Source organism: Drosophila gunungcola (assembly GCF_025200985.1).
Source record: "Drosophila gunungcola strain Sukarami chromosome 2R unlocalized genomic scaffold, Dgunungcola_SK_2 000030F, whole genome shotgun sequence".
Lineage (NCBI taxonomy): Eukaryota > Metazoa > Arthropoda > Insecta > Diptera > Drosophilidae > Drosophila > Drosophila gunungcola.
The window spans coordinates 1,110,891-1,124,563 of NW_026453176.1; the positions used below are offsets into that span (position 1 = coordinate 1,110,891).

Sequence of the window (13,673 nt, forward strand, 5' to 3'; positions counted from 1 at the left end):
TCAATATTGTCGTCGGAAAAGCTTTAAGTCTTTATCGTTAGTACTTAATTTTTGGTTAAATTTAGTGGCATGCAAGACAAAAATTTTTTAAATAAAAATAATCGATATCGAAACTTCGATAGTAAACATATTCTGGCAGTATCGATAGTATCGAGTAAACACCAATTAAAGTTCCAGCTCTAATTCACACACACAGCACCGCGGTTTTTTCGCTGCACAAAATTGTATTTTTAACGCAAAATAGCAGCAATTAATAATATCAAACCGTTGGACTACCCAGCTAAAAGTGCCTACTATCTGGCGGAATAGGAAGTTTCTCAATTTCCAAGCGACGCTGCCCCAAATCACGTGATGAAAATCCGCCTGAAAAGTCGCCTTTCGTGAAATGTGAAGCAGTTTTATCAACCAAATTGGGCGGAGTGTGGAGTTCGAGTGTGTAGTGCGAGTTTCGTTGCTCGTTGCTCGTTAAGCAAAACTATATATATTTCTTAATCCCTGACAATGCCCCCGCAAAATGTGAACCTCCGCGGGTGCGGGTCCTACGCGATAAATGCGCAATTCGGGGCCAATTAGTGGCTGTCTGCGGTGTCCTTTGGCCGCGCCTCCCGCTCCTGCGACTCCTTCCACAAAAACAAAAACAACCTCATTTGCAGGCCACAGACTTTGAACTTGCTACGCGCGTGTGCGTGTGCGTGCGATCGTGGAAAACAAAAGAAAAGCCCCCAGGCAGCAAACAATAACAATAGCTCCCAGTCGCACACTATCGATGCGAATACAAAACATGTTATCTGCGCCCCAGCTAATCTTCCTGGGCGCTCTGCTCGGCGCCTCCGTTTGCGGTGAGTTCTCCCAGGGGCTCGGCTGACTCTGATCAGGTGCGAAACTAACCTAAAATCTCCCCTCCCCGTGCAGCCTCACCCATTGAGTTCGTGATGGACACCAGTCCGAATGGCTCCCGATCTGATCCTGCCGTCCGCTCTGGTAAATGGCCGACGACGACCAGGGCGCCGCCGAATGGAACAGCTGGCGAAGCTTATCAATTGCAATCGCCGTCACTGGCCGCTGATAAGGGGAGCAGCGACAACAACAGCAACAACAACAACGGCAGCGCCGTGGCCATGCTTCTGCCGCAAGACGGCGACGGATCCCGAGCAGTTGCCCCGGCCGCATCCCCTCAGCTGCCCACCTTCGTTGCTGCAATGCCCAGCACCAAGAAGCCAGAAAGTAAGTCCCGGAACGCTTCATAAATGAAGAGCACACTGAGAGAATTGATTAGAGTAACAAAAAGTTGAAGTTATTTGTTCAAAATTTGTAGGAAATTCAATCGCTTATTGCTGTCACAGTTCTGTTTAAGCTATAGAATTTATGAAAGTTTATTATCTAATAAACAAACAACTTAATAGACATAAACACTGTTCCGGTTTTCACTTTCTAATACATAACTCGAATTCTCTTGTCACTAAATAGGTATAACTTTTTTTTTATTAATTTTCTTAAATGCGAATTGTTAACTTAATAAAGAATTTATGAAAACTTTCAAATAATTTTATAACACTGTTCAAATGTTATTAAATTCTAACAAATTTTCCGAAAGTGAAAAGCGAAACAGTATGTTTGGCATCTTTAATTTGGTGTGCTTGTATTTTTTAGAAACAGGAGACTCAGTTTGTTTGATAATACCTTAAATGAAGTTAGTGCTCTTGATAATGTACATTTATTAAGTCTTAAATTTCAAATTATGCGTATTACTATAAGTTATTAATTAGGCATATGATGTTACTACACAATTTGGTAATATTTTAGTCATTAACTAAAACTATATGAAACGGAAGAGAGAACAGTTGGTAAATTCTTAACTACAGTATACTTATTTTTTACTTAAAAATGTGTATAAATTTTGTGGCCTTAATTTTTAAGTTTATATATAAAATTTTAAAATCATAACTTTAGATTAGATTCAAATGATGAGATACAATGTCACAGATAAATTTAGAATCGGTCTATGGATAGCTTTGTGGTATATTTTTCGAGTGTATATCGCGTGTCTGTAACAGCTCAAAGACTCTGAATGTATTCCTAAAAGGCCTCTTCTTCGACTAGCTTCTTCGCCTGTGACGTCAGCACGGGTTGGTGTCAATGAGCTGAGCCAGACAGCTCTCATGGCTCACTCCAACGCTGCCTGGCAGCAGACACCCCCACGTCTGGATGCATTTGCTCGTTGCACTCGGGCACTTGCAACTGCAGTCGGCACAAAAAAAAAAAAAAGACTCAGGCCTAAACACTGGATTCTCGCAGTCGGGGGAAGGAAAACTGGTCGCATTGTCTGGCCCTCCACTTTGCACTTGTCTTCTCCGCGTCTGCTTTGTTAATGCTAAATGGGTTTGTTTTTGTTTCAACACGCTCTCGGCGGAGTCGGTGAACGTGGATGTCTGTCTGGGTGAACGTGTGCCCGAACAGGTGCCCCGGGGGTATGGTTATGGCAAATCCCAACTTGTGGCCAGCGCCGAAGGAGATGCCAAACAGCGATCCGTTTATTTATGGATCACTTCGTTCTCTAATTAGTTAATTTCAGTCAGCACCTTTAATTGATTGATTTTATTCAATCGGAGTCTGTGCGTTTTCTCAATCCAGGGAGTTGGGAATTGGAAAATAGAGCTTGAATAAGAATAGTTCAAATAATAAACCTTATTAATAGCCTATCAAAAGTACTTGCTATTTATAAAGCTACCAGGGGAGAAGCTGTGCTGCATTTTTTCAAGAAACATTGTTTAGCGAAGCCATTGATTCCATAATATTTTTGGACTCTCTTTTATATGTAGTATACACTTTTTTGTTATTTGTTCTTAGCATTTCATTTTTCAGGAATGACTTATGTTTTTAAAATTTGATTATGAACAGCTCGGTTTACGTGCATAAAAAATAATTTAATTTAATTTTTATTTATTTATTCGTCAAAACACTTTTTACTGGCTATATCTATATATATCTTAAAACTAAACAAAACAAGTTAAAAATATTTATCTAAAGAATAAGGCACTAATTGCTTGTTGGAACTGAAGTCGAACCGCATGCTAGGTGGTAAAGCAATAAACGTCAGGTATTAACCTGCTACTTTCTGCTTTGTTGGCTTAATTTTTTAATTAAGATATGCTGATTCGCCAAAAATCAGCATATAACAATTTGTGTGTATTCGTTATTTTGAATGTCTCCAAGAATTGTACCTACAAGTTTATTTAATCAAGGCATCTGCAATTAAGACTTCTTTCAATTTAAAGATCGCTTACAATGATCTAACTGTCCCTAATTATCTTTTTACTTGTAGAAAAGATCAAGTGCCATTGCGACACCTGCAAGGATGCAAACCACATTTGCGAGACGGATGGCTTTTGCTTTACTTCCGTGGAGAAGAATTCCGATGACACCATCACCTTCAGCTACAGGTGAGTCCCGTGGGCCGAGAGACAGGCCGTGGAGTAGGTTAGCACTTGCCTCTCAGAGCACAGCCAGAGAATATACATATGTATTTGATCTGTGTGATCTGCGGTGCAGATGCCTGAACATGTCGCAGAGTTTTCCGCCAGGCCGTTTTATCTGGTGCAACGATGGATTGCACGGCGGACCCACGGCCCGTCCGGTTGGCCGAAGAGGAGCCCACGCCTGCTGCGACGACGGCGACTTCTGCAATCTGTTTCTGAAGCCCAAGGCGAGGGATCAGCCGTCTAATCCTTTGGAGGGTCAGCGGGGGTCGTCGGTCGCCGTCGAAGGTGCGTGCGATCTGCACGTGCTTAGCTCCTAACCCTTTTCTTTCTGACTGCTCCCCCTTTTCCTGTTTTCTCGCACGCCGTTCAACAACAAGTTGCCCCGTTTTGATCGTTCTTTGGACTGTTTTCCCACACTTATGCTCGTTAAGTTGCAGTTTTTTGAATTACCCATAACCCAAATTGCTGAGCACTACTAATGATGACCTTCTGAAAGACCAGTGCGGCATTTTATACATTGTTTTAAATATAGTTATAATACTTTTACTGATACTAACCAGACTGAAATTTCAATTAGCAACAAGCCGAAGGCAGCAACGACTACAGCAGAAGCAGCCGCAAGCCAGCAACCAATGCCAAGCAATACTAATTTCGTTTAAATGTTATATTTTCTCTATCTCCCTTAATTCCGATCTCCGCTCCCTTCGGCCTCCACTCGAATATATCGAATAAATCCCCGCTCGTTTACATAATTGTGAACCGTGCTGTACGGTGACGTAGGTGCTTGCCTGTGAAATACAATATGCAGCGGAATAAGCCCCTCGAATGCCTCACTAGTAACGAAAAGTATAATACGTTTAGGATTGAGTGCTGTGACACTGATTTCTGCAATAAGAATGAGATTATGAACAGGATATTTGAAACAGGTACAGCCACATTCAAGTAACAACAACCACACAACCAACAACAATACAATTTCTCTCTTTATTTTGCACTTTTTCTCTAATTCACTCTGCCTAATTAAGCACTGCATTATAATAATTAAAGTAATAACAATATAATTATCTGTAATAACAATTTTAGTTTAGTTTAGTTTGACTCCTTAAGGTGTGCACAACGCCAAAGTTTTTGCTCCTATATTTATTATTTACCTTAACTATTTTCACTGTTTTTTTTTTCGCTTTTCGGGCTCCCCTTCTATTTTTCCTTTTCTATTGACTGTTTTTTGTCTATTTGCTTTCCTCTGTGGCACAAACACACACTATAAATCTTACACGGAATCCAGCTTACACCTTATCCTAATGAATTACACGTAATTTTATGCATGCCATAGTATCTTTTCAAATTCGAATCGTGTTTGTAGTTTGTAGATATCTGACTTTTTACTTAGTAGGCGAATATGTTTTGTCCTAAGGTCGTTGCCTATTCGCTTTTAGCGGTGAATCTTCGGTATTTAAGCATTTTTTGTACTTTTTGTCTCGACTATCGATGTTTTTTTTTGTGATGGATCCAGATGGATCTGATTTTGAAACAAACCTGAATGCTTTTTCTACACTGTTCCGTGGTCTTTTGGTTTGGAATATACATACAAATAAAGGACCAATAAACGCCTTCCAAATTTTGAAACAAAATGGTTCAAAATTCAGTTCTAATTCCTCGAAAATGAAACACGGAACTGATTTGACAACCTGGTATAAGAGTTAACCCCTCCCCACATTTGACAAACGTTTCCCCCCATTTCCCCGGTATTTGATGGCCGACAGACTCAGCTTATTGCCTTTGCACCCAAAAACACAGTTGAACCCACCTGCTGCAGCTGAAAAAAATCCACCCCAAACCCCTTCCAAAAAATAAATAAACAACAAAAGCTGCTTCGCAACTGCACACCGCAACAACTACAACAAGAACAACTACAAGTGCTAATCTCTTACTACCCAAAAACCTAGAAAGTAATTTAGTTGTAGTACTAAAATACACCAGCTTAAGCTACATAGTAAAAACAAGCAAAACCAATCTAAATATTATGTATGTAGATGCATAACAGACCAGTTGCCCCCCGAAGATCCGACCTCGTGCAAATTAAATTCGGAGGCAGGCTCCTCACAGTGCTGTGCCGAAGATTATTGCAATACACGTCAGAATTACAGTGGTGTCCTACCAGGTGAGATCAGCAATGCACTGCCAACATCCGCACCTCCACAACCGCCACAACCCAGCAATCCAACCACCATCGAAGCAGCCACGCCCATGCCATTTTACCACCTCATTTGCGTAGTTTTTTTTGGTATACTCAAATTTGTAACACATCGAATTCAAACAAGAAAAACTCACACGCATCAGCATACCTGGCTAACACACACACACACGGGTTCGCACACCCACGCAGTCAGCGACCACCCACAACCCACCCCAGTCTACGTCCTTGTTCGTCCTCCGAGGGGAGAATAGGTATAGTAAGCACCGAACATGTTCCCAATTTCATTCTCTTTAAACATACAATTTTTAAAGTTTTTACAAGTTTATAAAAAACGTCTTTGATATGCAAAAAAAAAATTATTACTAATTTTAAAGTTAGTTTCAAAATGAATAAATCTAAGTTTAATCACTAATAGAAATAAATTCATTTGACTTGGTTGTTTACTTTACAAACATAGCTTATATAAAAAGTGTAATGTGTAAGCTTAAAATTATTTTAAATGCAATTGGAAACATGAAATCATTTGTTTCGCTCGTTTCAATCCGTTATGTCGTTAGTTTGTTATTGTTTATTCGTTGACTTTCGTTGTCACATCTTCTTATGTGAATTATACGCACCACATTGTTACCTTGTCTATGGCCTCGTCTGCTAGCCCACCACCCCACTACCCCACCCTACATTACTTGGGCCGCAACCTTTCAAATGAGTTTCTGCCGCACCGTTTGGCGGGTTTTGTCTGCCAACCTGACCTTTTGCGTCATCATCGTATTGACTTATTAAAAACGCATTTAAGAAGGAAGTAAGCGAGGCAATGCATTCAGGGACAACAACAACCCCGTCTCAAGGGCCGACCAGCCTGCCACACAACCACCCAAGAGAAGGCGGAGGAGGAGGAGGAGGTGTTTCAAGAAGCCCTTGCAGACGGTGGCCTTGTTTGCCCCCTCTCGAACTCCCTCCCCTTGCCGCTCACTCCCCCGAAATGTCTGCGGCGGTGTGTATCTGTGTGTCTGCCCTCTTTTCTGTTTGTGCAGTTCGCCCATTCATTCATGTGCAATGCCGCTTTCAGAGCTGCAGTTGCAACTGCAAGTCGCAGTCAACGTTCTCTCATTTCATTCATTAATGGCCGCATTTTTGCCCAGCAGTCTGCCGCTTTTTCATACTTATACCCTATCAGAAGTTAGTTCCATTAGCCCACTTAAAACCTTTAAAATCGTTTAAATAATATATTTGTAATTGAGGGGTGCCGATATAATCCCCACGTTTAACTTAATCTCTACTAAAATCTCCTTATCAGGCTTTAAAATATCTAAAGATTTGGATAAGTTACTTTAACATAAATGTTTCTGTCTTTGTTTTTAAAGATAAACCATTAAATAAATGTTTTTGTTGGTTTAAATTCAATAAAGTTAGTGATCCAAGTGAGACTCCAAAAATATAGCCCAGCTGACTTTGTTGTATAATAATTTGTAATTTTTTGATTAACTCAAGGTTTAACTTCTGGTAGGACATTTAAGCATCGGTGCTGTAAAGTAATTCATATTGTTTTTAGTAGTTGTTCGCTCATTTCCATTGCACTTTTGTGTTTATTCAGTGGGAGGTTGGTATGTGTGTATGAGTAAGTTCGTCTGAGGAATATCTTGGTTGGGATTTGGGCTTGGGTTTGGATTTGGATCGTTTTCTTTTCTTGTGAACAGCCAAAAAATATGTATTTTTTTGTTTTATACGTTTTCTTCATCATGTAGTAATTTTGGAGTAGTTTTTAAGCTCGTTGCTTTTTTGCATACCAAAAAGGTTTGTAAATAACTCGAATTATTCATGTGCAGGTCAGTGATATTTCGTGTAAATAAATTACTACATTTAAGAGCTACTAATCGCTAACAGTGTTTGGAATGAGCTTTTTGGGTTTGGATTTGTTTCGTTTCGTATTGCACCCTGTTTTGTTTCTGTTACCACGCACATTTGCCTGTTAACGGCTTCCTGCATGCCACTTTCAATTGATTGAATAACATTCTGCATTCTCTTTGTATTTATTTTCCATTAATTCAATCACACTCACATGGAGTACATTTTGCCTGCCCTTAATAATAAAAGTCTCCTTGAATTGTGTCCAGACAATGTGCCCCATCGATTGACCAGCTGGGAGTTTGTGGCCATCATCCTGGGCGCCACCCTCTTGATTTGCCTCACGGGCACCACTACATGGTACTACTGCCAACGCCGAAAGCGCTTGGCCAGCGGCAGGCCGTTTGCCAAGGAGGATTCTGTGTACGATCCCATACTGAATGGTAATACTACCATACACGACATCATTGAAATGACCACCTCCGGTTCGGGTTCGGGTGAGTTCCATGGGGGGGAGGATGGATTCACCTGCATATTTGACTAGCTCTGTACTCTTCCCTTTAGCTGGTCTGCCCCTGCTGGTGCAGCGTTCCATTGCCCGCCAAGTGCAATTGTGCCAGGTCATCGGAAAGGGACGTTTCGGGGAGGTCTGGCGTGGACGCTGGCGCGGCGAGAACGTGGCGGTCAAGATCTTCTCCAGTCGCGAGGAGTGCTCCTGGTTCCGTGAGGCGGAAATCTATCAGACGGTAATGCTTCGGCACGAGAACATTCTTGGCTTTATAGCTGCGGACAACAAGGGTGAGCTTATCAGCCCAGCTCTCAAGACATTCTCAGGTGGCTAAACGTTTTGGAACACTTTTTCTCACAGACAACGGAACTTGGACACAGTTGTGGCTGGTTACCGACTACCATGAGAATGGATCGCTGTTTGACTATCTAACCACGCACACCGTCGACACCAACACCATGCTGAACATGTCGCTGAGTATTGCCACTGGGTTGGCCCATCTGCACATGGACATTGTGGGCACTCGCGGCAAGCCCGCCATCGCTCACCGCGATCTCAAGTCCAAGAACATACTGGTCAAGTCAAACCTGAGTTGTGCCATTGGGGACTTGGGTTTGGCCGTGCGTCACGTAGAGAAAAATGACTCGGTGGACATACCCTCGACGCACCGCGTCGGCACCAAGCGCTACATGGCGCCCGAGGTGCTGGACGAGAGCATGAACGACCAGCACTTCGACTCCTACAAGCGAGCAGATGTGTACGCCTTTGGCCTGATTCTCTGGGAGATTGCACGCCGCTGCAACATGGGCATGATCTACGATGAGTACCAGTTGCCCTACTACGACGCCGTGCAGCCAGATCCCAGCATTGAGGAGATGAAAAAGGCGAGTCTTTGACCGTATAAACTGTATGCAAAGGAACGAGTAGTCTAAAGTTTATTATCTCCTTTCAGGTGGTTTGCATTGAGAAGAGCCGACCAAACATTCCAAACCGCTGGCACGCCTCCGATGTGCTCCACAACATGGCCAAAGTAATGAAGGAGTGCTGGTATCCCAATCCGGTGGCTCGTTTGACAGCGCTGCGCATCAAAAAGACACTTGCCAGCATCAGTGTGGAGGACAAGGTCAAGAACTGATTGTGGCTCTAGTTCGACGAGACGCCCCCGTGACCCATGGATCGGGATCGGGGGGAGACATACATTAGTAACCTGTAACCTGGCCCCGTGTTACCTTAAATGTCCTGGCAGCGCCTGCGAAGCAGTTCCAGAAACCCGTTAAGAAATGAATTACAAAGAAAATTGTAAATATTAAGTGCTAACTCATCCTTAACGTTTTCAATGCTTTGCTTTGTTTCTATACAGATCGAGCTCGTTATTAGTTTTGTGTTAACACCATCCTGAACTATTGTACATAAACTTTGTTGACATTTACGCTGAGATTTGCTTGTTTCCGGGCAGCGTGAGCAAAGCGGCGCCCCAAACGAATCTGCCGCACTGCCATTAGAGCTACCAGATGGGGCCTAGTTATATATACCAACAAACAAACACCTTTATATACACAATATATATTTTTTATAAATCCTGTTTGCAAGCGAGAGAATCCAGCTAACAAAACGATAAATACAAAACGAAAAATACAGTAAGACTTTGTCAAGACTGAGCAGCAGTAGAAAGCAGTGAGAAAACCGATTCAAATCACTGACAATTTTTTGCCTGCAAAATAGAAAATATACAAAAACAGATACAGATCATCAGCAGAGAAGATAACTTTAGGCATAATCCAACAGATATAAAGTTGACAAACTCAGGAAATCGTAACGTAAAAATAAAAATTAAAAGAATTAAACAATTTGGTGCGCCGCCTGCTCACGTACAGCTTGCCATGCCCACGTCGCTATTGCTGCTGCTGTGCCTCCTAAGCTTAATCTAAGCCAAGCCCTTCTCCCATAAGTGTATTTCCATATCGATTAAAGAACTTATATTTGTTATCCTAAGTTTAAACTATTTTAAAATGTCTATATCAAAACTCTCGACTCTGGCAACCGACCAAAAGTGGTTGCAGGTTCATCCTCACGCATACTTATTGTTTTTGTTATCTTATCTATTCATTTGTCGCATGTCCATTTTTCCTTTTATTATTTCTGTTTCTTGTCCTCTTATAACCAAAGCTTGTTCTTCCTATTATACTGTAGCCATACAAAATACATTAAAGTAAAAAAAACTATAAAATATTAAAAAGTTTTATGGTACATTTATATATGAATTGTATACCATATTTGCTTCTATTGTAAATTCAAAGGAACTAAATGTTTCGTGAACAAAGCTAAACCACTAGTTTAAGTATGTGAACACACAGTTTGGTGTAGTAATTTTGGGTCATACAATAAGTTTAACATCTTAAAATAATTAATTTTTCACATCAAATGCCATAAAGCTAAATGAGTCCGTTATCAACATATACCTGTACACACAAACCATTATCGAAATGCAATAGTAGTTTCAACGCAAACCATGTTCCCTCAACCCATAAACACACGCCAGCTGAGAGATTAAAGTAAACATTAATTAACTTTTTAATCATTTGGATGTAAGCTACAAGTAAGCAGTGCATGCAAAATTGTAATTAGGGTTATGATTATATAATGCATATTGTTATTTTTCGGCCTGCGAAATTTAATTTCCTATTTTATTTTAAGCCTTCCGAAGTTAATCATTTCCTGTACGAACACAATCGATTTCTTTGGGAAAACAAATCTAAGCAAAATATTTTAAGCTGTATTAGCAAACATATATTTAGTTTCTGAAACTATTCCTGTAATTGTAAAATCTGTAAATAGTCTGTGCAAGTCGAACACAGAAAAAAAACAAATTTCAATGAAGCGCTTTTATTGATAATTGTTTGCCAGTGTTTCAAAATTAAGTTTAAGCAGAAAGTTGTTTCTACGACAAACCCCAAAACAACCTCCAATGTGGCGCGTTTCCTATAACCCACGACCTTAGTCCCTGATCCAAACCAAAAACAACTTACATTGAACTGAGTTTAAGATTCAATTTAAACCGAAGAACACAAAATCAACAAAAGACTTTAACAATGCGCAAAAACATATAAAAATTAATTAAAAAAAAATATCCTATTTTGCTGCAAAATATAATTTTGGTTCAACATTTCAAAGATTTAAAGAAGTAACACGAAATACTGTGCGAATTATGTTAGGCTCAAGTAAGCAAAATGGGTCTCAGCCATAAAGGTAATAAGCGAAAGATTTGAAATGTGTATTAATCGTAAATGGATTGGATCATGAGAGATATATAGAAAGGCAAAGAGAGATAGAGAAACGAGGAATGATTGACTTGGGTGTAATGTTCAAAACAAAAGCGTTGAAAGTGTAAACAGAGTCTAACTTTTAGCTTTAAGCTGCGTTTTTACTGGCACTTTAAATAAAAATACATACATAAAAGCAACCGAAAATATTTGTAAAAGAACTGACTTCGTTTATTGTTTATTTTCCCTATTCCAGGCGTAAACCTAATTAATTAGTTATGATGTGGGCTATGTGAAGTATATTAAGTTTAATTTATGTGTTTTGTTTTGCCCACTCATTCTCATACAAATTTCTGTGCCTTAAGCTTTTGGGTTTGAAGTGTTTTGCAAAACAAAAAAGCTTATACCCCAAGAAAATGAATATGCTTGTTTAACGAGCGTGGGTGGTTGCATGCATATTTTCTTCTGTGTCAAGCGTGTGGAAAGCTTTTATTAAAAATCCGACTTGGCAAAGGGAAATGATATGCTCATTTTAACTCATTTTATGCAAAGAGAGGCATGTGCTTTGTTTAATGAAAACCAAGACGAAGTCTGGAGATAATGTTATATATATACATATGTATTTGTATGTAAATGTATATTTTTTGCAGTTTCCGTGAAAGAAAAGGCCCTTGTAAAAATAAGACAATCAACAAACATTACGTTGATCATTGCTGCAAGTAAGTTTACCTTACCTGTTAAATTCCTAGAATCTCACTTTTAAAAAAACTTTTTTGATAAAATTAAGTGCATACATATGACAATCTTTGCTAGTTAATTTATTGTTGTCGATTAACATTTAGACGTGAAACGATTTAATTGCATTGGAATACTCTTGCTGTTATAAACATTGAATGCCTCAGTCAGTATTTTTGAAGTTTCTACTAAAAACACATTTAGATATCTAAGATCGTTTGAGTTGTAGTAAATATTCATATGCAGATTATAAATTTAAATGCTCTAAGCTACAGCAATTTCAATTTGATATGAATTTGTTTAACAATTTGATATGTTGCAATATTGAAAAAATTCGGTTCATGTTTTTTTTTTGGTATTTCATTTAGTTGGATCAATTTCAGCTTGGCTTCACTTTTTTCCCTCGTCCGTTTCGCTGAGCAAGAACTTAGATTTTCAATTGCGGTGGTTCTGCGAAATGAAATTATAAATTATTTTTGGTGCTAATAAGCTTTGGCTTGACCACTCACTTCCGATCCGACCATGTCCACGCAGTCAAAGGCATCACGGAAGTAGCCACAGCTCAGCTTAATGGCTGCACGGTGGTGCAACCGCTGGTGCTGGCAGCACATGCCACTGAAAAATGTAGTATTTATACCTTTTTTCAAGAAATCGACTTCTCATACCATACATACTTGATCACCTGGCAGTCGCTGCTGCTGCTGCACTCGCTGCCCAGTGGCTGCCTCTGCCTCAGTCCGAATATATCCCTCAGGAGCGATGTGGAACCTCCCGACTCCGGATCAGACTCGCACCGCCAGACGCCCTCCTGGGCGACCAGCATGCAGGCGCTGCCCGGTGGGCAGTCCGCGTGCCGCTGGCACACGTCCCGCTGTCCGAACATATAAACGCATTTGCCTTCTGTAAAACATATTTTACACTCAACGAAATAAATAATTGTTCTTTGCTTCTTATTTTATAAGAACATCACAATATAAAATTTTCAATTGCAATAAATACGCTGCATTTTGATGTAGAAAACTATCAAGTCACTAAACATTTTTAGCCTTTTCTTGCTTTAATAAAATGTTAAATAGAAATAAAAGGAGACATTTTCGACCCTATAAAGTATATATATTCTTGATCAGTATCATTAGGCGAGTCGATCTAGCCATGTCCGTCTGTCCGTCTGTCTACATAATTCGGAACGAGCCAGATCGGACGACTATAGCATATAGCTCCCATAGGAGCAATCGAAAAAATAAATAAAAAAAATTATAACTTTGCTGTTTTTTAATTTTTTTTAGTTCTTCGACATATAGTAATGGTTAAATAATTAAGAATTACGGTTTAAATTTCATCAAAATCGGACGACTATATCATATAGCTCCCATAGGAACAATCGAAAAAAATTAAAAAAAAATTATAACTTTGCTGTTTTTTATTTTTTTTTAGTTCTTCGACATATAGAAATGGTTAAATAATTCAGAATTACGGTTTAAATTTCATAAAAATGGGACGACTGTATCATCTAGCTCCCATAGGAACAATCGGTACAAAAATACAAAAAAAATTATAGCTTTGCTGTTTTTTAATTTTTTTTTTTAGTTCTTCGACATATAGTAATGGTTAAATATTTTAGAATTACGGTTTAAATTACAACAAAATCGGAC

At 39.6% G+C, this 13,673-nt stretch overlaps 2 protein-coding genes across 6 annotated transcripts; one reads left to right on the forward strand and one right to left on the reverse strand.

Moving 5' to 3' along the window:
- The first annotated feature begins 149 nt into the window (after positions 1-149).
- LOC128256784 (TGF-beta receptor type-1) lies at positions 150-11,493 on the forward strand. 5 transcript variants are annotated; one of them, XR_008267815.1, is made up of 9 exons: positions 150-839; positions 913-1,224; positions 3,323-3,440; positions 3,550-3,764; positions 7,788-8,015; positions 8,083-8,316; positions 8,387-8,910; positions 8,979-9,325; positions 9,387-11,493. XR_008267815.1 is itself a non-coding variant. In XM_052987403.1 (8 exons), exons 1-8 carry the CDS (start codon positions 767-769, stop codon positions 9,159-9,161), a joined length of 1,887 nt encoding a protein of 628 aa, XP_052843363.1. In that variant the 5' UTR covers positions 150-766; the 3' UTR covers positions 9,162-11,493. The 5 variants fall into 5 exon arrangements, 4 of the variants coding, with proteins under 4 accessions (XP_052843363.1, XP_052843364.1, XP_052843365.1 ...); XM_052987403.1 differs by having other exon boundaries at positions 8,979-11,493; XM_052987404.1 differs by lacking the exon at positions 3,550-3,764 and adding an exon at positions 4,260-4,405 and having other exon boundaries at positions 151-839; positions 8,979-11,493.
- Positions 11,494-12,088: 595 nt separating this feature from the next.
- Positions 12,089-12,933, reverse strand: LOC128256785 (ITG-like peptide). Its single transcript, XM_052987408.1, has 3 exons — positions 12,696-12,933; positions 12,531-12,636; positions 12,089-12,471 (listed from the first exon to the last, which is right to left on the reverse strand). Exons 1-3 carry the CDS (start codon positions 12,902-12,904, stop codon positions 12,457-12,459), a joined length of 330 nt encoding a protein of 109 aa, XP_052843368.1. The 5' UTR covers positions 12,905-12,933; the 3' UTR covers positions 12,089-12,456.
- Between the last annotated feature and the right edge of the window lie 740 nt (positions 12,934-13,673).

Coding starts and splice junctions, on each gene's coding strand:
- LOC128256784 (XM_052987403.1), top strand. CDS start 767: ATGCGAATACAAAACATGTTATCTGCGCCCCAGCTAATCTTCCTGGGC. Junction 3,765..7,787: donor GTCGTCGGTCGCCGTCGAAG/GTGCGTGCGATC, acceptor AATTGTGTCCAG/ACAATGTGCCCCATCGATTG. Junction 8,911..8,978: donor GCATTGAGGAGATGAAAAAG/GCGAGTCTTTGA, acceptor ATCTCCTTTCAG/GTGGTTTGCATTGAGAAGAG.
- LOC128256785 (XM_052987408.1), bottom strand. CDS start 12,904: ATGTTCGGACAGCGGGACGTGTGCCAGCGGCACGCGGACTGCCCACCG. Junction 12,637..12,695: donor AGCGACTGCCAGGTGATCAA/GTATGTATGGTA, acceptor TACATTTTTCAG/TGGCATGTGCTGCCAGCACC.